Source organism: Artemia franciscana, chromosome 1, assembly GCF_032884065.1.
Source record: "Artemia franciscana chromosome 1, ASM3288406v1, whole genome shotgun sequence".
Classification (NCBI taxonomy): Eukaryota; Metazoa; Arthropoda; class Branchiopoda; order Anostraca; family Artemiidae; genus Artemia; species Artemia franciscana.
In genome coordinates, this window is record NC_088863.1 from 1,139,938 (window position 1) to 1,157,810 (window position 17,873).

General features: G+C 36.1%; 1 protein-coding gene across 3 annotated transcripts in view; it reads left to right on the forward strand.

Annotated features, from left to right (window-relative positions):
• The window catches only part of LOC136043825 (cell adhesion molecule Dscam2-like), a 285,713-nt gene that overhangs the window by 262,881 nt on the left and 4,959 nt on the right, over positions 1 to 17,873 (forward strand). For all 3 annotated transcript variants that reach the window (XM_065728754.1, XM_065728764.1, XM_065728771.1), the window contains exons 26-27: positions 6,817 to 7,140; positions 11,644 to 11,787. In XM_065728754.1, the coding sequence (XP_065584826.1) occupies positions 6,817 to 7,140; positions 11,644 to 11,787 (468 nt within the window). The remainder of the gene's footprint in view (positions 1 to 6,816; positions 7,141 to 11,643; positions 11,788 to 17,873) is intronic.

The following is a 17,873-nucleotide window of genomic DNA, read 5'->3' on the forward strand; positions in this document are numbered from 1 at the left end:
TGTTCCAAGAGTTGTTCTTAAAGAATTAGGATAAAAAAAACCTGACTATATTGTAAAGAGCGAGGTATTGAGAAGGGCGCAGCCTTCTTCATGCACAGAATACTTTCTGTTTCTGTTTGCACAGAAACAAATTTCATATTGTTTTTCAAATAATTTCGGGAAACTCTCCCTCTGTGGACAATTTTTACCGGAAATTATTCCCCCAATGGAAAGTTTCTACCACTGAAAAATCCCCCAAGTAGAATTTCAGCCGTTAAAAATCCCCCCAACATGATAAAACACCCCAGACAATTCAAATTCGGCTGAAAATTTTACCAGGGTAATTCTCCCTAAACATCTCCACATTTAAGATTGAGACATCAAAGGGAAAGTAAGACAAATAAAAAAAAAAAATTGTATAGGAATTCTGTCAAATTCCCTTCCTATAAAATATCCCCGAGAAAGTTCACCCCCCCCCCCCCTTCAAGAAACATGCCCCCAACAGGACATTCTCCCCGTTAAACCCCCCCCCCAAAAAAATTTTACAGCCCTTACCTTAGGGGCTGTAGTGGGTTATGTTGTACCAGAGGCATAGTTATTTGATCTTTCAAGTATGTTGAATGAATATCAATAAATTTTGATCGCATGCCTTTGGGGAATAAGGAGCGTGGAAGGAATGATTAAAATGGGCAATAAAACTTTAAATTTCTGAACAAACGAGTCTTCTTCCGATATTCTAAGATAATTAGTTCGATATGATCAACTCTTGAAAATAAAAAAGAATGAAAAAGCATCCGTGATTCTCTTTGTAAAAAAATACAAATTCACATTTTTGCTCTTCAGGCTTGATACTTCTACAGTATATTAAATAAAAAAAAAACAAGTTTTTTTAACTGAAAGTAAGGAGCGACATTAAAAATTTTGTTGAGGGCTGTTCCTCCCTCAGCGTCCCGCTCTTTACGCTAAAGTTTTACTCTTTCTCTCAATTCTACTTTATTAAATAGTAAATAATTTTAGCGTAAAGAGCGGGACGCTGAGGGAGGAACAGCCCCTTTCATACATGGAATGATTTCTGCTCGTTTTAAGTTTTAATGTCGCTCCTAACTTTCAGTTAAAAAAAATTCGTTTTTTTTTAATTTAATTTCTGAACGTTTTTGAATTAATGCATTTTTTTATTTTGGCTCTCCGCAAATGAATAAAAAAAACAGAATTTGCGTATTAGTTTTTTTTTTTTTTGCTAAATGGCTTTCTCTTAGTTTTGATCAGACGATTTTGAGAAAAAGGGTGGGAGAGGAGGCCTAGTTGCCCACCAATTTTTTGGTTACTTAAAAAGGCAACTAGAATTTTAATTTTTAACGAATGTTTTTATTAGTAAAAAATATACATAACTTACAAATTAACTTACGTAACGAACTTCTATATTCGTATATTTTTATTATGTATATGAGGGGGTTTGCCCCCCTTGTTAATACCCCACTCTCTACACTAAAACTTTAATTTTGTCCCAATTCTTTAAGATTGACCCCTGAATCACAAAGGCTGTAAAATAAATAGTTGAAATTATTAAAAATACTTTAGCGTAAAGAGCGAGGTATTTAGGAAGAGGTGGTCCCCCCATATGCGTAATAATCTCTGTTCGTTTTAAATTTTAATGCTGGTCCTTACTTTCAGTTGGAAAAAATTTTCATATTTATTTTTTCATTGTTTTAAAAAAAAATAATGCTAGAAAATCCTGCGCCCCCTTCATGGAATTTCTCTTCTCCCATGACAAATCCCTCCAAGGGAAGTTCCTCCCACGTAGCCCCCTCCCCTTACCAAAAATCATCCTGAAAAGGTCCCAATACTTCCAAATAATCATTACTGTATGTAAACGCTGGTCAAAGTTTGTAACTTGCAGTCCCTTCCCTGGGGACTGTGGGGGAGTAATTGAGCCCCAAATACATAGTTATTATGTTTTTTGACTATGCTGAACAAAATAGCTATTTCAAAATTTTAATCCGTTGACTTTGGGAAAAAAATAAGCGTGGGAGGGGGCCTAAGTGCCCTCCAATTTTTGGTCACTTAAAAAGGGCACTAGAAATTTTAATTTATGTTAGAATGAGCCCTCTCGCGATATTCTAGGACCATTTGGTCGATACGGTCACCCCTGGGAATAAAAAAGAAAAAAAACAAACAAACAAAGAAACACGCACCCGTGATCGGTCTTCTGGCAAAAAATACTAAGTTCCACATTTTTGTAGATATGAGCTTGAAACTTCTACAGTAGGGTTCTCTATTTTCCAAAACAAGGCAAATTTTCTCAGGCTCGTAACTTTTGATGAATAGGACTAAATTTGATGAAACTTATATATTTAAAATCAGAATAAAAATCCGATTCTTTTGATATTTCTATTGGTATCAACATTCCGTTTTTTGGAGTTTTGGTTACTATTGAGCCGGGTCGCTCCTTACTACAGTTCGTTACCACGAACTGTTTGATGTTTCTGATGCGTTAAGTCTGATCGTGCGATTTTCATTAGGAATCCTTAATTTTGAGGGAGTGTTTCCCCCTTTTTTGAAAGTCAAACAAACTTTCCCCGGTGTGTGGTTTTTGATGGGTAAAATTAAACTTAATCAGTTGTATATATCTGGAATCAAAGCATAAAAAGCCGATATTTATGCTGTAACTCCTGTTACCCAATTCCTTCTTTATTTTTGGTTACTTTTGTGCCAAGTCACTTTTATTTATTCTTTGTTACCATTAGACGACAAATCTCCAGCTTTCCTATTGGGGGGGGGGGGGGCAAGAGGGGTCTATATCTGAATAGTCAAGGGGCATGGGATATATAGTAATATTTTTTCCGTATTATTGGGGGGAATCCACTCCCTTTCCCCCCCAAAGGGCGTCTCTGGTCACCATGAACTGTTTAATATAAGTAAATTATGGACTTCCAATAATATTTATTTGTAAAAAAATGCAGCTCTTTGGTGGTTGGTACATTTTCAAAACTGTTTTTGATAAAACCAGGAACAACAATTTGTTGAGTCGCAGGGGTGGTCATAGCTCTAAAACAATTTTTTTTAATTTGAATATTAGACAGATGTGAGCCTAAAGTTGAATAAAAGTCAGAAAAAAAAATTAGGTAGTAAGTAATATGTTGAAGATAAGACACTGAAACCAAATAAAAACGATATCTTTCCATTCTTGCGCAACTGTGTGATTTGAGGTACGGATTTTGGTTTTGCACACACTAAATTATTCTTGATTTTTAAAGCTAATAATATGAAAAAAACTTCGTTTTCTTAAAGAGTTAAAGAGGCTGCGTCCCAAAGTCGAACCTTAAAACGTACAGGAATTAGAAGAGGCATTTGGGGGGCTGCCGCCCCCCAAACCCCCAGCTTTTAAAGACTCTTTTGTACAGGTTTTTTTTTTTTTGGGGGGGGGGGGACTTCATTGTTACTAATTACTAGTTTCGGCGCAATGGTTCTCCTGTCCTCTTGTGTTTAACATTTTTCGAAGTTATTCCATTATTCATTCATTTCAATTTTTTGTTAATTAAAAGAGGGCCTTTCCGAAGCCAAGAGCTGGGGGTTAGCAAAAAAACAAAAAACCTGTACAAAAGAGTCTTTAAAAGCTGGGGGTTTGGGGGGCGGCAGCCCCCCAACTGCCTCTTCTAATTCCTGTACGTTTTAAGGTTCGACTTTGGGACGCAGCCTCTTTAACTCTTTAAGAAAACGAAGTTTTTTTCATATTATTTCTGTACGTTTTTCTACAATCCATGGTGGATGTAATTTAATAATTCCTGTACTCCTCGTACAGGAATTAGGAGAGGAACTTGGGTGGCTGCCGCCCCCCCCCCCCCCCGCTTTTAAATCATTGTATAAAATAGAAAAAAAATAGATAGAATGACCGAAATGTTTCTTTTGCTCATAAGAAGCTAATATTCTGTTATCTCTCAAATGATAAGCTGTCCAGGTGTTATCAAAAATTTTTCTGGAATGGAGCTGGATTTTTATGATGCTTGCAGTCATTCTCGCCGTGCCGAGCTGATTATTTTGATGTACTTGAATGTTGATATTCGTAACTTTTAAGAATTTCAAAAATTAACATGGGACTATTAGACTATTAGGACTATAAGAAGACTATTAGGAGAGGCAAACCCCCCGCTTTTAAAGACTCTTTTGTACAGATTTAATTTTTTTTCATATTAATTCTGTACGTTTTTCTACAATCCATGGTGGATGTAATTTAATAATTCCTGTACTCCTCGTACAGGAATTAGGAGAGGAACTTGGGTGGCTGCCGCCCCCCCCCCCGCTTTTAAATCATTGTATAAAATAGAAAAAAAATAGATAGAATGACCGAAATGTTTCTTTTGCTCATAAGAAGCTAATATTCTGTTATCTCTCAAATGATAAGCTGTCCAGGTGTTATCAAAAATTTTTCTGGAATGGAGCTGGATTTTTATGATGCTTGCAGTCATTCTCGCCGTGCCGAGCTGATTATTTTGATGTACTTGAATGTTGATATTCGTAACTTTTAAGAATTTCAAAAATTAACATGGGACTATTAGACTATTAGGACTATAAGAAGACTATTAGGAGAGGCAAACCCCCCGCTTTTAAAGACTCTTTTGTACAGGTTTAATTTTTTTTCATATTAATTCTGTACGTTTTTCTACAATCCATGGTGGATGTAATTTAATAGTTCCTGTACTCCTCGTACAGGAATTAGGAGAGGAACCCACCCCCGCTTTTAAATCATTGTATAAAATAGAAAAAAAAATAGATAGAATGACCGAAATGTTTCTTTTGCTCATAAGAAGCTAATATTCTGTTATCTCTCAAATGATAAGCTGTCCAGGTGTTATCAAAATTTTTTTGATGTTGTGAAAAAAAATCGCCCGTAAGGGACTTGAACCCTTGACCAGAGGATTAAAAGTCTCACGCTCTACCAACTGAGCTAATAACTTGCATGTGTGTAAATATAACTTCTCAATAGCTTTTAAAAATTTCAAATTAACATGGGCTCTTATGGAGAGAAATCCGTTAATTTAAATAGCTAATGGGTGGTTTCTGGAAAACAGGGAAGGAGTTATCGGATCAAGCTGAAATTTCGCGGATAAGCTCCTGGACCGTAGGGGACCTTAACTTGTGAATTTCAGCCCGATCGGACAACGTTAAAAGGGGTGGGGGGGTTGGAGGGTCGAAACTTTCGGGGGGTTAAAATTTTCCTACGAAACTTTCATGGGCACTTACTCGGAGAATTCCGCATCGAATGAGTCTTCGTACACCCAGATCCGATGTCGGATGTGACCTGTAGGCGTGGCGAAAAAAAAAGTAAATGAATTTTAAGTGGCTATGCGTGGTTTCTGGAAAACAGGGAAGGAGTAATCGGATGAAGCTGAAATTTCGCGGATAAGCTCCTGGGCCCTAGGGGACCTTAACTTGTGAATTTCAGCCCGATCGGACAACGTTAAAGGGGGGCTTGGGTTGACAGGTCGAAACTTTCGGCCAGATTTTCCCCATGAAGAAAAAGTTGGAGGGGGATGAAATTTTGCAGGTTTCTTAGTTGGAGCTCGGGCTACGAAATGCATCCCTCCCCATCCGTCTGCGACCACTGGAACCGAAGATCGCTTAACATTGTCGTGTGTCGCCTCTTTATAGAGGCACGAGTGTGCCTCCTTGAAAATAACATAAGGGAAAATAAAGATGTATAGTGAATTTAGTATGATAATTCCAAGTTTAAGAATAAGGTTCTTTTTGTTCTTTCCTGTGACACCTTAAGCTTGAGCTTCTCCGTTTTTTTCTTTTTTATCTTAATTTTAGAAAGAAAGAAACTCAGCCACGGGCATTAATTTTTACTCAGAAGGATGTGCATTTTTATTTGCAAACAGATACAAGAGTCTCTTTTCCTTATGGCACTTGGTATTTATTTCTAGTGCTGTTTCCTTAAGCCTCTTGAGTTGAAGAAATCGAACTTATTTAAAATGATAATAGTATAATGCTTAATCCAGGGCTTTCATGTGCGGGGGAGGGGGACGCCCCCTAATGTCTTTGGTACTTGGTAAAAAAAAATGAGTCGGTAACATCATGGTTCCGAGCGCCAAGATTTTTCGACATCGCCAAAATTCTTTTTTGGTTAAACACAGAGCGAGAAAATACCGACTTAGCATATACCAAAATGAAAATATCGGTCTGTAAACGCAGTGGTTTTTCCAACTCACGTACTGATTTTATGTTGATTATTGACAAAAAAAGTCGGTAAAAATTACCAGCCAATCGATAAAATCCCTCGCCCAGTGAGTTGTTAGTAGTAGCAGTATCTAAATTAGTAGCATTTCCTAAGTAAAAGTCTAAGTAACATCATAACTGACTTGGTGAGTCGAAACTATCAAATCCTGTGCTATAATTACCATATCCTGTTAAAGGGATGTCGCTATTTATTTAGCACCAAATGCTATCAATTTTTATGCATTCAACTTTTTGCCCCCATGCTGCTTGTGGTGTAGTTTTAGGCTTTTTTTCAGTGCTATATGTTTACTGTGTTATACATGTCCTATGCGTTTTATTTCTAGTAGGCTACTTTTTTCCTTCAATTGTTGGTTCTGCTTTGTAGTAACTGATAGTAATGTGGCGCCTAATTTCATATATAGTGTCTTTTAAAATGTTGTTTATGCTGTTTTTATTTGGATGTTCATACCCTATTAATAATATATATAAATAAATTTATAAACTTTTTTGGGGCCAGTAGTTTTGGATTCCTCTTAGAGCCACTTTAAAGCATCTAAGTTTTTATTTATCTTTGTGTTCCCTATGTTCCCTGAGGAAAGGTGCCAGCACTCTTCAATTTTTCAGATCTACAAAGTACGCTACCTCAGCCTCACCTATACATTTATGACCTTCACCCAGCTACAGCATACGCAATTAGAATAACAGCAAAAAATATTGTTGGGGCACTATCTCAAGAGTACAGCTTCGTCACTTTAGATGAGAATGGTTTTCTTCCAACTCAGTCTCAAATAAGGCGTGGTGAAATATGGGATGCAGAGAAAGTAGCTGATATCGTAGAGGTGTATCCAACAAGATTCGACTTACCATTTTGGCTGCTTGTGCTGTCCTCCATATTGGGAACTTTGTCTTTGATAGGACTTTCTGTGGTTTGTCACTTTTTCAGAAAGCGTAAGTATAAGCTTTGGCAATAATTCCTTGTGTATTCTTTCTTGACCTAATGAAAAAACTAGTAACTTTGAAAATTAAAATGAAATAAAAAAGATTATCACTTTGAAAATTAAAAAAGTGACTTATTCACTTTAAGAATTAAAGAGGGCAAAAAAACGGATTATTCTAGGCCTGATCTTATCCCCAAAAGACCTTTACACATTCTAACTTTCAAAAATTGAAATCATAGGAGGCGTTTCCCCCTATTTTCCGAAACAATTCTTTTGTTTCTTTTGATATATCCGATTTTGATAAATCCGATTCTTTTGATATATCTATTGGTATCAAAATTCCGTTTTTTAGAGTTTCGTTTACTATTGAGCCGGGTCGCTCCTTACTACAGTTGCCTACTACACAAGCCTCTACACAAAGCACCTCCAAGAATCCTATGCTTGCTGATATGCATTCAGCCATACAATCTAAAAATACATTATAGACTGGGCAACAGTATTCCCATTGCTGATAACCTATCAATACTACACCTACCAGATACAAAACCAAAAACTACACAAAGATATAGAAGTATATGTACACTCAATTATTCAAACCATGTCAGCAACAGAAAGATTACAACAAATAAAATATAAAACTTCAATAGATCCTACACTCCAACAGGATAGCTTACACAGGATCCCCTCACAGGATAGCTTACGTCTCTTTGTTTTCGTTTTCCTAATATATATTCACTAAAGCACAATAGGCTTTAAAAAGAAATTGAAGTTAATATTTCAAAACCGAGACTCCTGATATTATTTTCCGAAGGATGTTTAAGAACTTCATAACTCTGTTTGGGTTATTGGGAAACAACATTAAAAAAACGTTAAAACATGCGTTTTAAGTTTTAATGTCGCTCCTTACTTTCAGCTAAAAAAACTCGTTTTTTTTATTTAATTTCTGAACGTTTTTGAATCAATGCATGTTTTGATTTTGGCTCTTCGCAGAGGAATAATCAAAACGAAATTCTGCATATTTTTTTTGGGGGGGGGGGGGCTAAATGGCTTTCTCATAATTTTGATCGAATGATTTTGAGAAAAAAAGAGCGGGGGCGAAGCCTAGTTGCCCTCCGATTTTTTGGTTAATTAAAAAGGCAACTAGAACTTTTAATTTTTTACGAATCTTTTTATTGGTAAAATTTCTCTTGTATCAAAGAGGTCTCTTGTATAAAGAGGCTCTTAATGTGACACCTGATTCCTCTTTATTCATAAAAAAAAACAAGTTTTTTCAACTGAAAGAAAGGAGCAACCTTAAAGCTTCAAACAAATAGAAATTATTATGTATATGAGGGGATTTCCCCCTCCTAACCACCTCGCTCTTGAAGCTAAATTTTTTTATTTTTACTTTTAAAAGCTTATTAAATTAATTAGAGGTCGCTTGTGTTTCAAGAGTTATCGTTACATAGCCGGAGCAAAAAGTCACATTTTAGCGTAAAGAGTGGTGTATTGAGGAGGGGAAGCAGTCCGTCTAGTCCATTTGACATACTCTCTCTTATACCAGTTCGGATGAGATACTCATCAATCTGACACTTTTGACACTTTCTAGCGTCTGCTATCTCAGACCTTATCCTAATAGTGTTGCTTTGATTCGCATTTCTGTTCTCTCTTTTAGTTTTCTTTACCTTTGCTGAAGAAATTAAAAAATAGTCGCTGAACAGCAACTGAATTTTTATATTAGGTTTTTCATATTCCACTCTGATTTCTCCAACTGTTCGAAGAAACGCACGCACTCTGAATATGTATTTCTCTGGCACTCTAAGTACCTTAATTTGGTGCTTATTTATCGGTGACTCATCACCGTAACCGTTGCACCGGTAATGGAAGGCTTGAGGTTTATCAATGTCTAAAAGGGGGCACAATTTATCACAAATCCCAGAAACAACTCCAATTGGGGCCAGATTTCCATATTTCTCATTTTCTAGACAGGGCTGCTTCGGCTCCTCATTTTGCGTGTGGGTTGCTGCACCTCTCCTACCAAGTCATCAAAGTTGCATGTGTTACAACCATAGAAATTAATGTCTGTTGTGTCTCAGTCTCTCAAAATTAATCTCTAGAAAAGTAGTCCCTGTGATCCTACAGCCTACGTGTTGTGTGTGAGGAAATATCACTCAATGAAATTCCTTTATGAGCTTAAAAGCTATAGCAAGGACTTCCATACAGACGGATGGATTTCCCTCATAAGCCTGACTATTTATTTTTATTTGATGTATTTTAGTCTTTATTTTGTCTACATATGCCTGGTGTTTCTCTCGTCATCAGCCTTTCTTTTATTTATTTCTAATAAAGAAAATTCGACGCTTGATTTCTGGACATTACGGCCTGACTGAGAGCCACCCCCTTAGATCTTGGTGGTTTCCATACTCAAATGGATTTATCTCTGTTAGTCAATAAAAAATCTCTCAGCCAAGTACGTTAAAATGAGCTCTATGTTTCCGCAGTGTAATTTTTTAATCCAATAGTTTGTAGTAGTGAACTCAGTAATTATCCCATGAAAAAATGACGATACGCAAAATACGATTCCAAGCTATTCGCGGTGCGATATTCAACTGATATCGTGAGGTAGATCTCGATAATGATGTTACAAACCTTGGTATACGCCGCCCCAAACAAATCTCTGAATACCATAGGTTTTCCGGGAATCAATCATAAATTTTAATCCAGTTTAAGTGAATCCAATTTAATCAACCTGAAAATAATTACTTTTAGGGAGTGTTCCCCCTTTTTTCGAAAATAGGGCAAATTTTCTCAGGCTTGCAACATTGATGTATCTATTTGTATCAAAATTCTGTTTTTTAGAGTTTCGGTTACTGTTGAGCCGGGTCGCTCCTTACTTACACTTCGTTCCGACAAACTGTTTGAAACAAAAGATTTTGGTTTGGAATGGAGAAGTAACAACAATTTTACCTGGTTCTTGGTCCTATCAGATTAAAAATTTGACTCCTACACGGGAAATTTCCAAATTTTTAACAATCACTCCATCTGAGGATGAACATTGAATAATAGTAATCCATTGTTTGTGAATTTGTAGTTGAATATCACTTTGAAATTTTATTTTGCAGAGATTTATGGGTTACGTCATTTGTGTGATGTATAATCTTGAATGTGAATGTATAGTTTTCACCAAAAATTGTATTTTATTTCTTATATTATTTTTTGCAACTTACAAAAGGCACTAGATATAGCCAGTTCCTTTCAAATGGGCCCTTTAACATCTCTTCATGATGTTTCAGCGCCCCACTAGCGATGACAGACAAAAAAAAAGCACACAAGGAGACATATATTTTCAAAACTCAATATTATCGAATTATCTATTTCAAAGATGATTGATCCACGGAGATGGAGGAACCGTAGCCACTGTGTATCTCACGTTCCATCCAACCTTTTTAAGATTAAGACTTTCTCATAATAATAGCTATTTCATATTTCTTTTCCTACTCAGTTTATCAGAAACTTAGTTGTGAATATTTGATTAATTTAGAAATTTAGCAAATGATATTGATAGAAAATGATTGAATAAGTCTGATGGTGCAGCATATGGTGGGCTAAGTATTTGATACCTGGAAGAAATGTAGACTCTCCTGTTTACTGCCAGTTTCTCTCTCCTGTTCATTCTATCACAAGGAGAAGAGTATGTGCCCTTGTAGTGGCGTTCTTTCTCGCGTGGGGACTGGGGAAAGTGGAGGTGGATATTTACTGCAGGATTAGCGGTGAATCTGGCTGAAAAAAGCCGAGTGTATACAACCAGTTTCCCATATGAAGAAGGTATTTGTTGCTCTAGATGGAGGACTGTAATTTTCCTATTTGAGGTTCTCGTTTATGGAGATTCCAATTGTGCAGTTTTACTTGGATTTGGCACCATTTTTTGGGGCTTCAGGTAATTTCTCAAAACTCTAAAAATAAATTCTGTAATAAACTCTTACCATGAAGTTTGATCAAAAGATTAGTACCAATCCTGAATCAGCTTGAAATAGAGACTCGTGTTTTTTAAGCACGCTTTCGAATGTTATGTTGCTATTGGCCACAATTCATTATTTACTAGGTTACCCCAAAGGGGGCAACCATTATATAGGGTGGGTCAGACGTCACTGACCCTTTTCACTTTTCAATATCTTCTTTATTTCTTAATATTTTTTATTTTCTTAATATTATTATTTTTTCTGATCCTGGAAATTAATTTTGGAGAAATTCAGTACCGTACAAAGTACGGTATATAACGTGATACGGTATACGTACATGATAGAAAATAAATTTCCACTGCAGTGACTTTATGATATTCTTGTACCTCCAAATTATTTTCATTAATTTGACAACGCAACTGCAACCCAACTTTTCCTCCTTTCCCAATGCTAGGAAAAAATTCGGACTTTTGATCCTAGTGGACGTATTTTTATAAAGCAGAAGGGCTTTTAAATTTTTTATAAAGTAAATATATTAATAATTATCCTTCAACAATCTTAAAAATTCATTACAGAATCAACTTCTCAAACAGAGAGCATGACACTACCTTCAGATTCATCTCGATCTGCTCAAGATACTCTTGGTAACGACACAGATGGAAGTCAACAGATGAACGATACAAACATGAAAAATAACTTCTCTGAACGGAAGAGAGAGGGTAAGCTATACTCTATCCTCATATTCAGATCTAGCAGAGCAGGAGGGCCGATCGTTTGGGGGTATGGCTGGAGTAATACCCATCTTAAATTCTTTTTTCTAATCTCTTTTTTGATACTTCCATTAAAAATTTTAAATTAATCCTCTTATCTCCTATATTTTCCTGTATTGCCAAAACTGCAACATGCCTCAGGACAGTTATTCCTAGATTTTTCTAAGAGATCTAAGAAGTGTAATGTTGTGCTTAAGCTATTGGCAAAAGTATATTAGATAAACACAACTTGAAAGAAAATAGTATTGGTTATACATGTTATTATTATATAATATCTTGGGAGTATTCTTCAGTTCTTGGATTTTTGGCTTTTACTAAGGGATTTTATGCTGAACCCACAGAATCTTGAAATATACGGCATCCTGACATTATTCTCAATGAGAATATTATAATTCTCTGTGGTATCCTCCACAGAGATGAGTTATTTTATCACATTTTTTTAGAAAAAGTTTCTTTTATTTTAAATATTTTTCATTTAGAAGCCATGGCAAACAGTGGCCCCAGTTAACAGGAATGTGGGTTGAAAAAATTTTCTTATTTTGTTTTTGTTTGGAGATGCAGAAAACTGTTTTAATGTCGGAGGGAGGACAATTTTTTATAATTTTTAATACAGGTACAGAAAAATGAATGTGTATCATTTAAATAAACATAGAAAAAACAGAAATTAAGGGGGGAAGGATAATTGTCCCCTTACAATTGTCATTCCTGGTGACTAAAATATCCGTTGACCACTAAATACATTTAATAACGTGAAATTGAAGAAACAGATTGTACATTTTTCTTTTAACACATCTCTATACAAAGACACAAGCAAACCGAAACATTCGTGGGAATTTGACTTGACCAATAATCGTTAGGCTATTGAATCGAAATGAATTTTGTTTAAAAAAAAAGAAAAAAGAGAGAAATATATGACTGTTAAACAAAATCTAAAGTATTTTACATACAACAACAGCAAAAAACACTTCAACTTAGTCTCCCCCGTATATGAAATGAATAATAACAAAATATACCCCTTCCCTTGAATATTGTCGAAAAATAACCATTTGAATAATCCTTTTTAACCTACTTAATACATTTTACTTCTGATTGGCTCACATTAAGAAGGCAAACTGCTATATTCTGAATGACTATCCCGTAATATTGTATTACCCCTAATTAGATCAAACTTAATCAAAACCAGTTTTAATCAAAACTGGATCATACCTTTTGCAATCTGTCATCCTTCGCCTGCAAATAGGGTCCTTTCAGTCTTACAGCTCTTAAAAATAGCATAACTTCTTCATACAGGTTCGTGTATCATGGAGGTTTAGTCAAATGGTTAAAAAAAACTACCCGTAAAAAATTCCTCTGGAAAATGCCTCCATTTTCCGTAGTGCCCACGTTTCGGAACCATTCTTGGACCATCTGAAAATTATAAATTTTTTTTTCAGCCAGAACTAAGAGAAAATTGCTGTTTATCTCAACAAAATAGGAGACATTTTGAGTTCAACAAAACAAACTAATTTTGAGTTCAACTAAATTTTGAGTTCAACAGAAAATCAACAAAATAGTGTTATTTTGAGGTTTCTTACTGAAAATTGCACTGGAACTTTCAATTTCTATTCAAAAGAATCCTTTTACAATATTTTTCATTTTAGCTGCAATGTTTACCATCTTCCGGAATAATGTAATGGGAATAAAAAATTTGGCGTTACATAAAAGGGTCTTTTTATTGAGAATAACTCCCATTCTACATTACAGAGCAGAGATTTAGGGGCATAAGAAAGCGGCTCTGCTAGAGAGTATTCAATTAGGTCACTTTAAGAGTTTGTTTGGTTACATAGAACAGCTCATTCCCAGTTTTTAAATGGTGATCTTTTTTTTACCACCAATAGTTTCAATGATTAAATTTTTGTTGAGATTCGTCCTGTAACCGAGTGACAGGATGCTTAAATCAGTTTATGAAGATTTACTCTCGCAGGGGAAAAAAGATCATTGCCACTAAAAAATAAAAGACATTTTGGACAAAACAGGGTTCTCTTTTGTTTGGAATGAAGTTAGGAGACCAATGGATATAAGTGGGAGAAGGGGGAGAATGAGATTAAGATATTACTAGAGAATCCAGTGATCCAAAAATAGAGTGAAGAGATAAAAAAAAAAAAAAAATCAGAAACATTATAATTTTATAAGGATGTTAAGGTGGTTTACGGGCAAGGATTCCACCTCAAACTGAATTTACCATCTAGATATTTGACGTTGTGGATGCAGCTCAGGACTAACTGCCTGCCAATTAGTGCGAGATTTGAAAGATATTCTAAAGAAAGATGTTTCAGTGAAGACAGATATACTTGTCCGCTTTGTAGAGTTAAAGACGATTATTTAGCGCATTGCTTAAACGGGTGCCAGGAGCTTTCTACGATAAGGGAAGGGATATTTGAATAAAATGAGTTTATATTTTTTGTTGTATTAAATAGTGCGTCGCCTCAAATTATTTGTAGAATACCAAGGTATCTGGAAATTTGTTTAATAAAAAGAAAAAAATCCCAGTATAAAGTAAATTTAATGTTTTATTTGTGTATTTTTCCAAGTGTTAAGTCACCTTTTCAATAACCTAGTTTTCAAGTATTAAATGCTGTAATTAGGTTAATTTGGTGTTTCATTTGAGTGTTTTATGATGATCGCTGATGAAAGTTTATGTTATTTGTGCCTTTCGTTTATCTTTTTTACTATGTGCATGGCCGTATATTCGGCTTTAAAAGACACTTATCTATCTATCTATCCATCTATTTTACTAATAGCCATTGAACCCTGACAAACCACTCAAAATTAAAAAAAAAATATGCAAAAAGCCTGGGGATGATGCAGTGCAGGTCCTGTTAATATTCGCTTAGGTTTTTTAGTTATTTTGGCTGAAAACTACCAGGCATAGTTTAAAATTTGTAACTAGCGTAACATTTCTATCTCTCCTCTTAAATATTTTGCTTCTACTAAAGATTGGCAGCCTTTATATTAGATCTACCTCTACATTACTATGAATAAAAAGTTTGAGTACCTAGAAGGTGTAACTTAATGTCTATTGGACTTCCACTCTCCCCATTTAGATAAATAAAACGACAAATTCACGGACCTTTAAACTTGTAAAAATAGAATCATTTATTGCGGCTATGCACATAAAAGAGGTTTATTTAACGATTTACAGTAGGATCTCATCTTTACCATAGGTAAAGAACTCACCCCTTCGATTAAACAGTTCTTTACACCTATAAGGAAAATATTCCCATTGATTCTCAAAAATACTACATACCCAGACAAGTTTGTAGCCTATTTTGAAAATTAAAATCCCTTTAATTTCTTGCTAATGGAAGAAACTCACGAGCATAGTTAATTTCTTCACTTTTTACACGATCGTTGTGTCTGTCGGTTCTCTAAACTCACAAAGAATATGTTTCTGGACAAAAAAAAGTTTTCTGGACAGTATTTTCAGATGATTGTTGATCTTATATATAAGTATATATATTTGCTCCGAAATCGTTCGCTTGTTGAAGGTTGCGGACACTGCCTCTGTTGTAATAGCAAAGGTATACCTTAGCGCTCGTAAAAAAGGTTGAGATTACCCGTATGCTTTGCTTGTCAAGAAGAGATCCAGTTTCTGACTAGAATTGTGGAAGAATTGCAACAAGCCACGTTCTGGTGCAGTTTTTCAGTACTTTCGATATGCCAAAAAAAGAACTTCAAACTTGCTGTTGAGAACTTGCAAGTGCAGCAAGTGGAGGAATTGTTTAATGATTCTAAGAGTGACCCAAACATGCTATGGAAGCGATTTGACCGATTTCGGTGTCGGCCCAAATCGTTCTGACACCGATTACAAAGACCCATTTACCATGAAACTTGGGTAAACCATTATTAGCACGTGTTTGTATCACTTTCCAATGAACTGGAGACAACATTCAAATCAGGACTAGAAAGGCAGCTAAACAACGAAATTCCCGTCACACTGTGGTAACCAGTTCTAAACGGCATATTGGGCTAGGGCTAATAGTGAGGAATCCGAAAAAGAACAAGTCTCTGGGGCTTGATTGGATCACTTCAAGAAGCTTATAGCACGGCCCACAGGTTTTACGCGAGTCTTTGGTCTTATTGTTCAAAATGGGCATCGAGCAGGGAGTCAAACCTGCAGACTTCAGGGGTGCCACATATCCAATATCCTGAAAAAGATTCAAGATTCTTTGCTTTGTTAAAGCTACAAGCGAATCACAGTGTCCTCGGTTATCAGCAAGGTATCTGAGAACGTTCTGGTGCCCCATATTTCTTCACATGTATTGATGCGAAAGAGACAACTTGGCAACCTGGCTTCAGGACTGGATTGGGCTGAACACACGTCCGTCGGCTACCAAGGAGTTCAAGTTCAAGTTCAAGTTTATTTATTTAATAATCGCACATACATGTATATATATATATGACATAGGCCCATGGGGAGACAAGCTCGAAAAACTAGGCCTAGACAAAGAATAAAATAATAACACACTACAATACAAAGATAAACATGACGGCAAAGATACAATAACACAACAATAGGACACAACAATGGAGACAACAACTACATCGTTTTTTTTAACTTAGGCTTCACGGCTCCATTAGAGGTAATGATATTTTGCTAGTCCTAGTAATTACCTCATTTTCCAACTCTGGGGTGTTTGTTATACCTTTTCTTGAACTCAACAAGGGAAGCATTTTCTGGGATTACCTCTTCCGTCAAGATATTCCATGCGACCGACTGATCGTCGAGCGAAACTCTCTTTCAGATATTCTTGGTGGGGAGTACCCTGCTCAAGGTAGACCTGACGAGCTTTGCTTCGACAAGTTTATCGCAAGGGCTTGGCTCTGTCAGGAACGAGCTGCAATAGCTCCTTTGATGGAGGGTTATGCATATAGGCTAGTTGTAGAAAACCGATATGGACACCGCGTCAAAGCGTTCCTGGATAAACTATGGGGATTTGGCTATCGTGTTGCCAAAGGCTGCTGAAAAAACTACTCGATTTTGAACCCGTTGGTGTGGTTCGATGTGGGTTTTTGGTGTATCAACGAAGAGAGGACATGCGTAATCCATGACAGGTCTGATGCACGAAATGAATAGAGGCAGAATCAAATCATCAGGGAGGAGAATTTCGCATCTTGGATAACTCCTAGCTTATTGGAGCAAGATGATCTAATTTTACTGGGATGATCAATCCCTGAGAAATCCGAAGAGAAGTTAATTCCAAGTAGGCGTATTGCATCAAGTCGTGTTATTGTCTTTCCTTTTAAGACAAAATCAGGATAAGCTCTCATATTACGTGCCTTAGAAATTTGGAGCTCTTTCGTTTTTAATGTCTTAAAAGTGACAAGCCCTGCATCTGCCCACTCCTCAGTTTTCTCCAAGTCAGCTTGAAGCTCCTTGTGGGGTTCACTGCGATTTTCGTCCTTAGCAATTGATATTTTTGTTCGTGTGTCATCGTAAAGTGGTTAGGTTTCTTCTCAAGCTTGTCTGCTAGGTCGTTTATGAACACCAAGATAAGAGTTGGCCCAAGAATACTTCCTTGGGGTGCTCCTGATAAGAATGGGTATTCTTTTAATATGAAGCCGTTGAGGATAACCTGCATTGAACTTTGATGGAGTCCCTTGGTTTGCAAAGAAGTCCCTTGTGCTATTGGGACCAATAACCTTGGTGACTAAACCTCTCTTTGTCTGCAGTAATGACATTTTTGCTGTCTTCGACTTTGTCGTTCATTCGAAAGGATTGTGGTGCCTCTTTGAGTCATATGTAAGTCCACGCACTGTCCTTGTTCTCCATGGTACTTTTATACCTAGATCCGTCGGGAGGGGAAATGTTCGACAGATAACGTGAGCAAATGGCTTTTGATTTTATTAAGCTTTGTAACAGAGTTGTTTCTATTTTAAATTAAATAAAAAAAACAAGTTTTTTCAACTGAAAGTAAGGAGTGACATCAAAACTTAAAACGCACAGAAATTACTTCGTATATGAGGAGGCTGCTTCCTCATCAACGCCCCGCTCT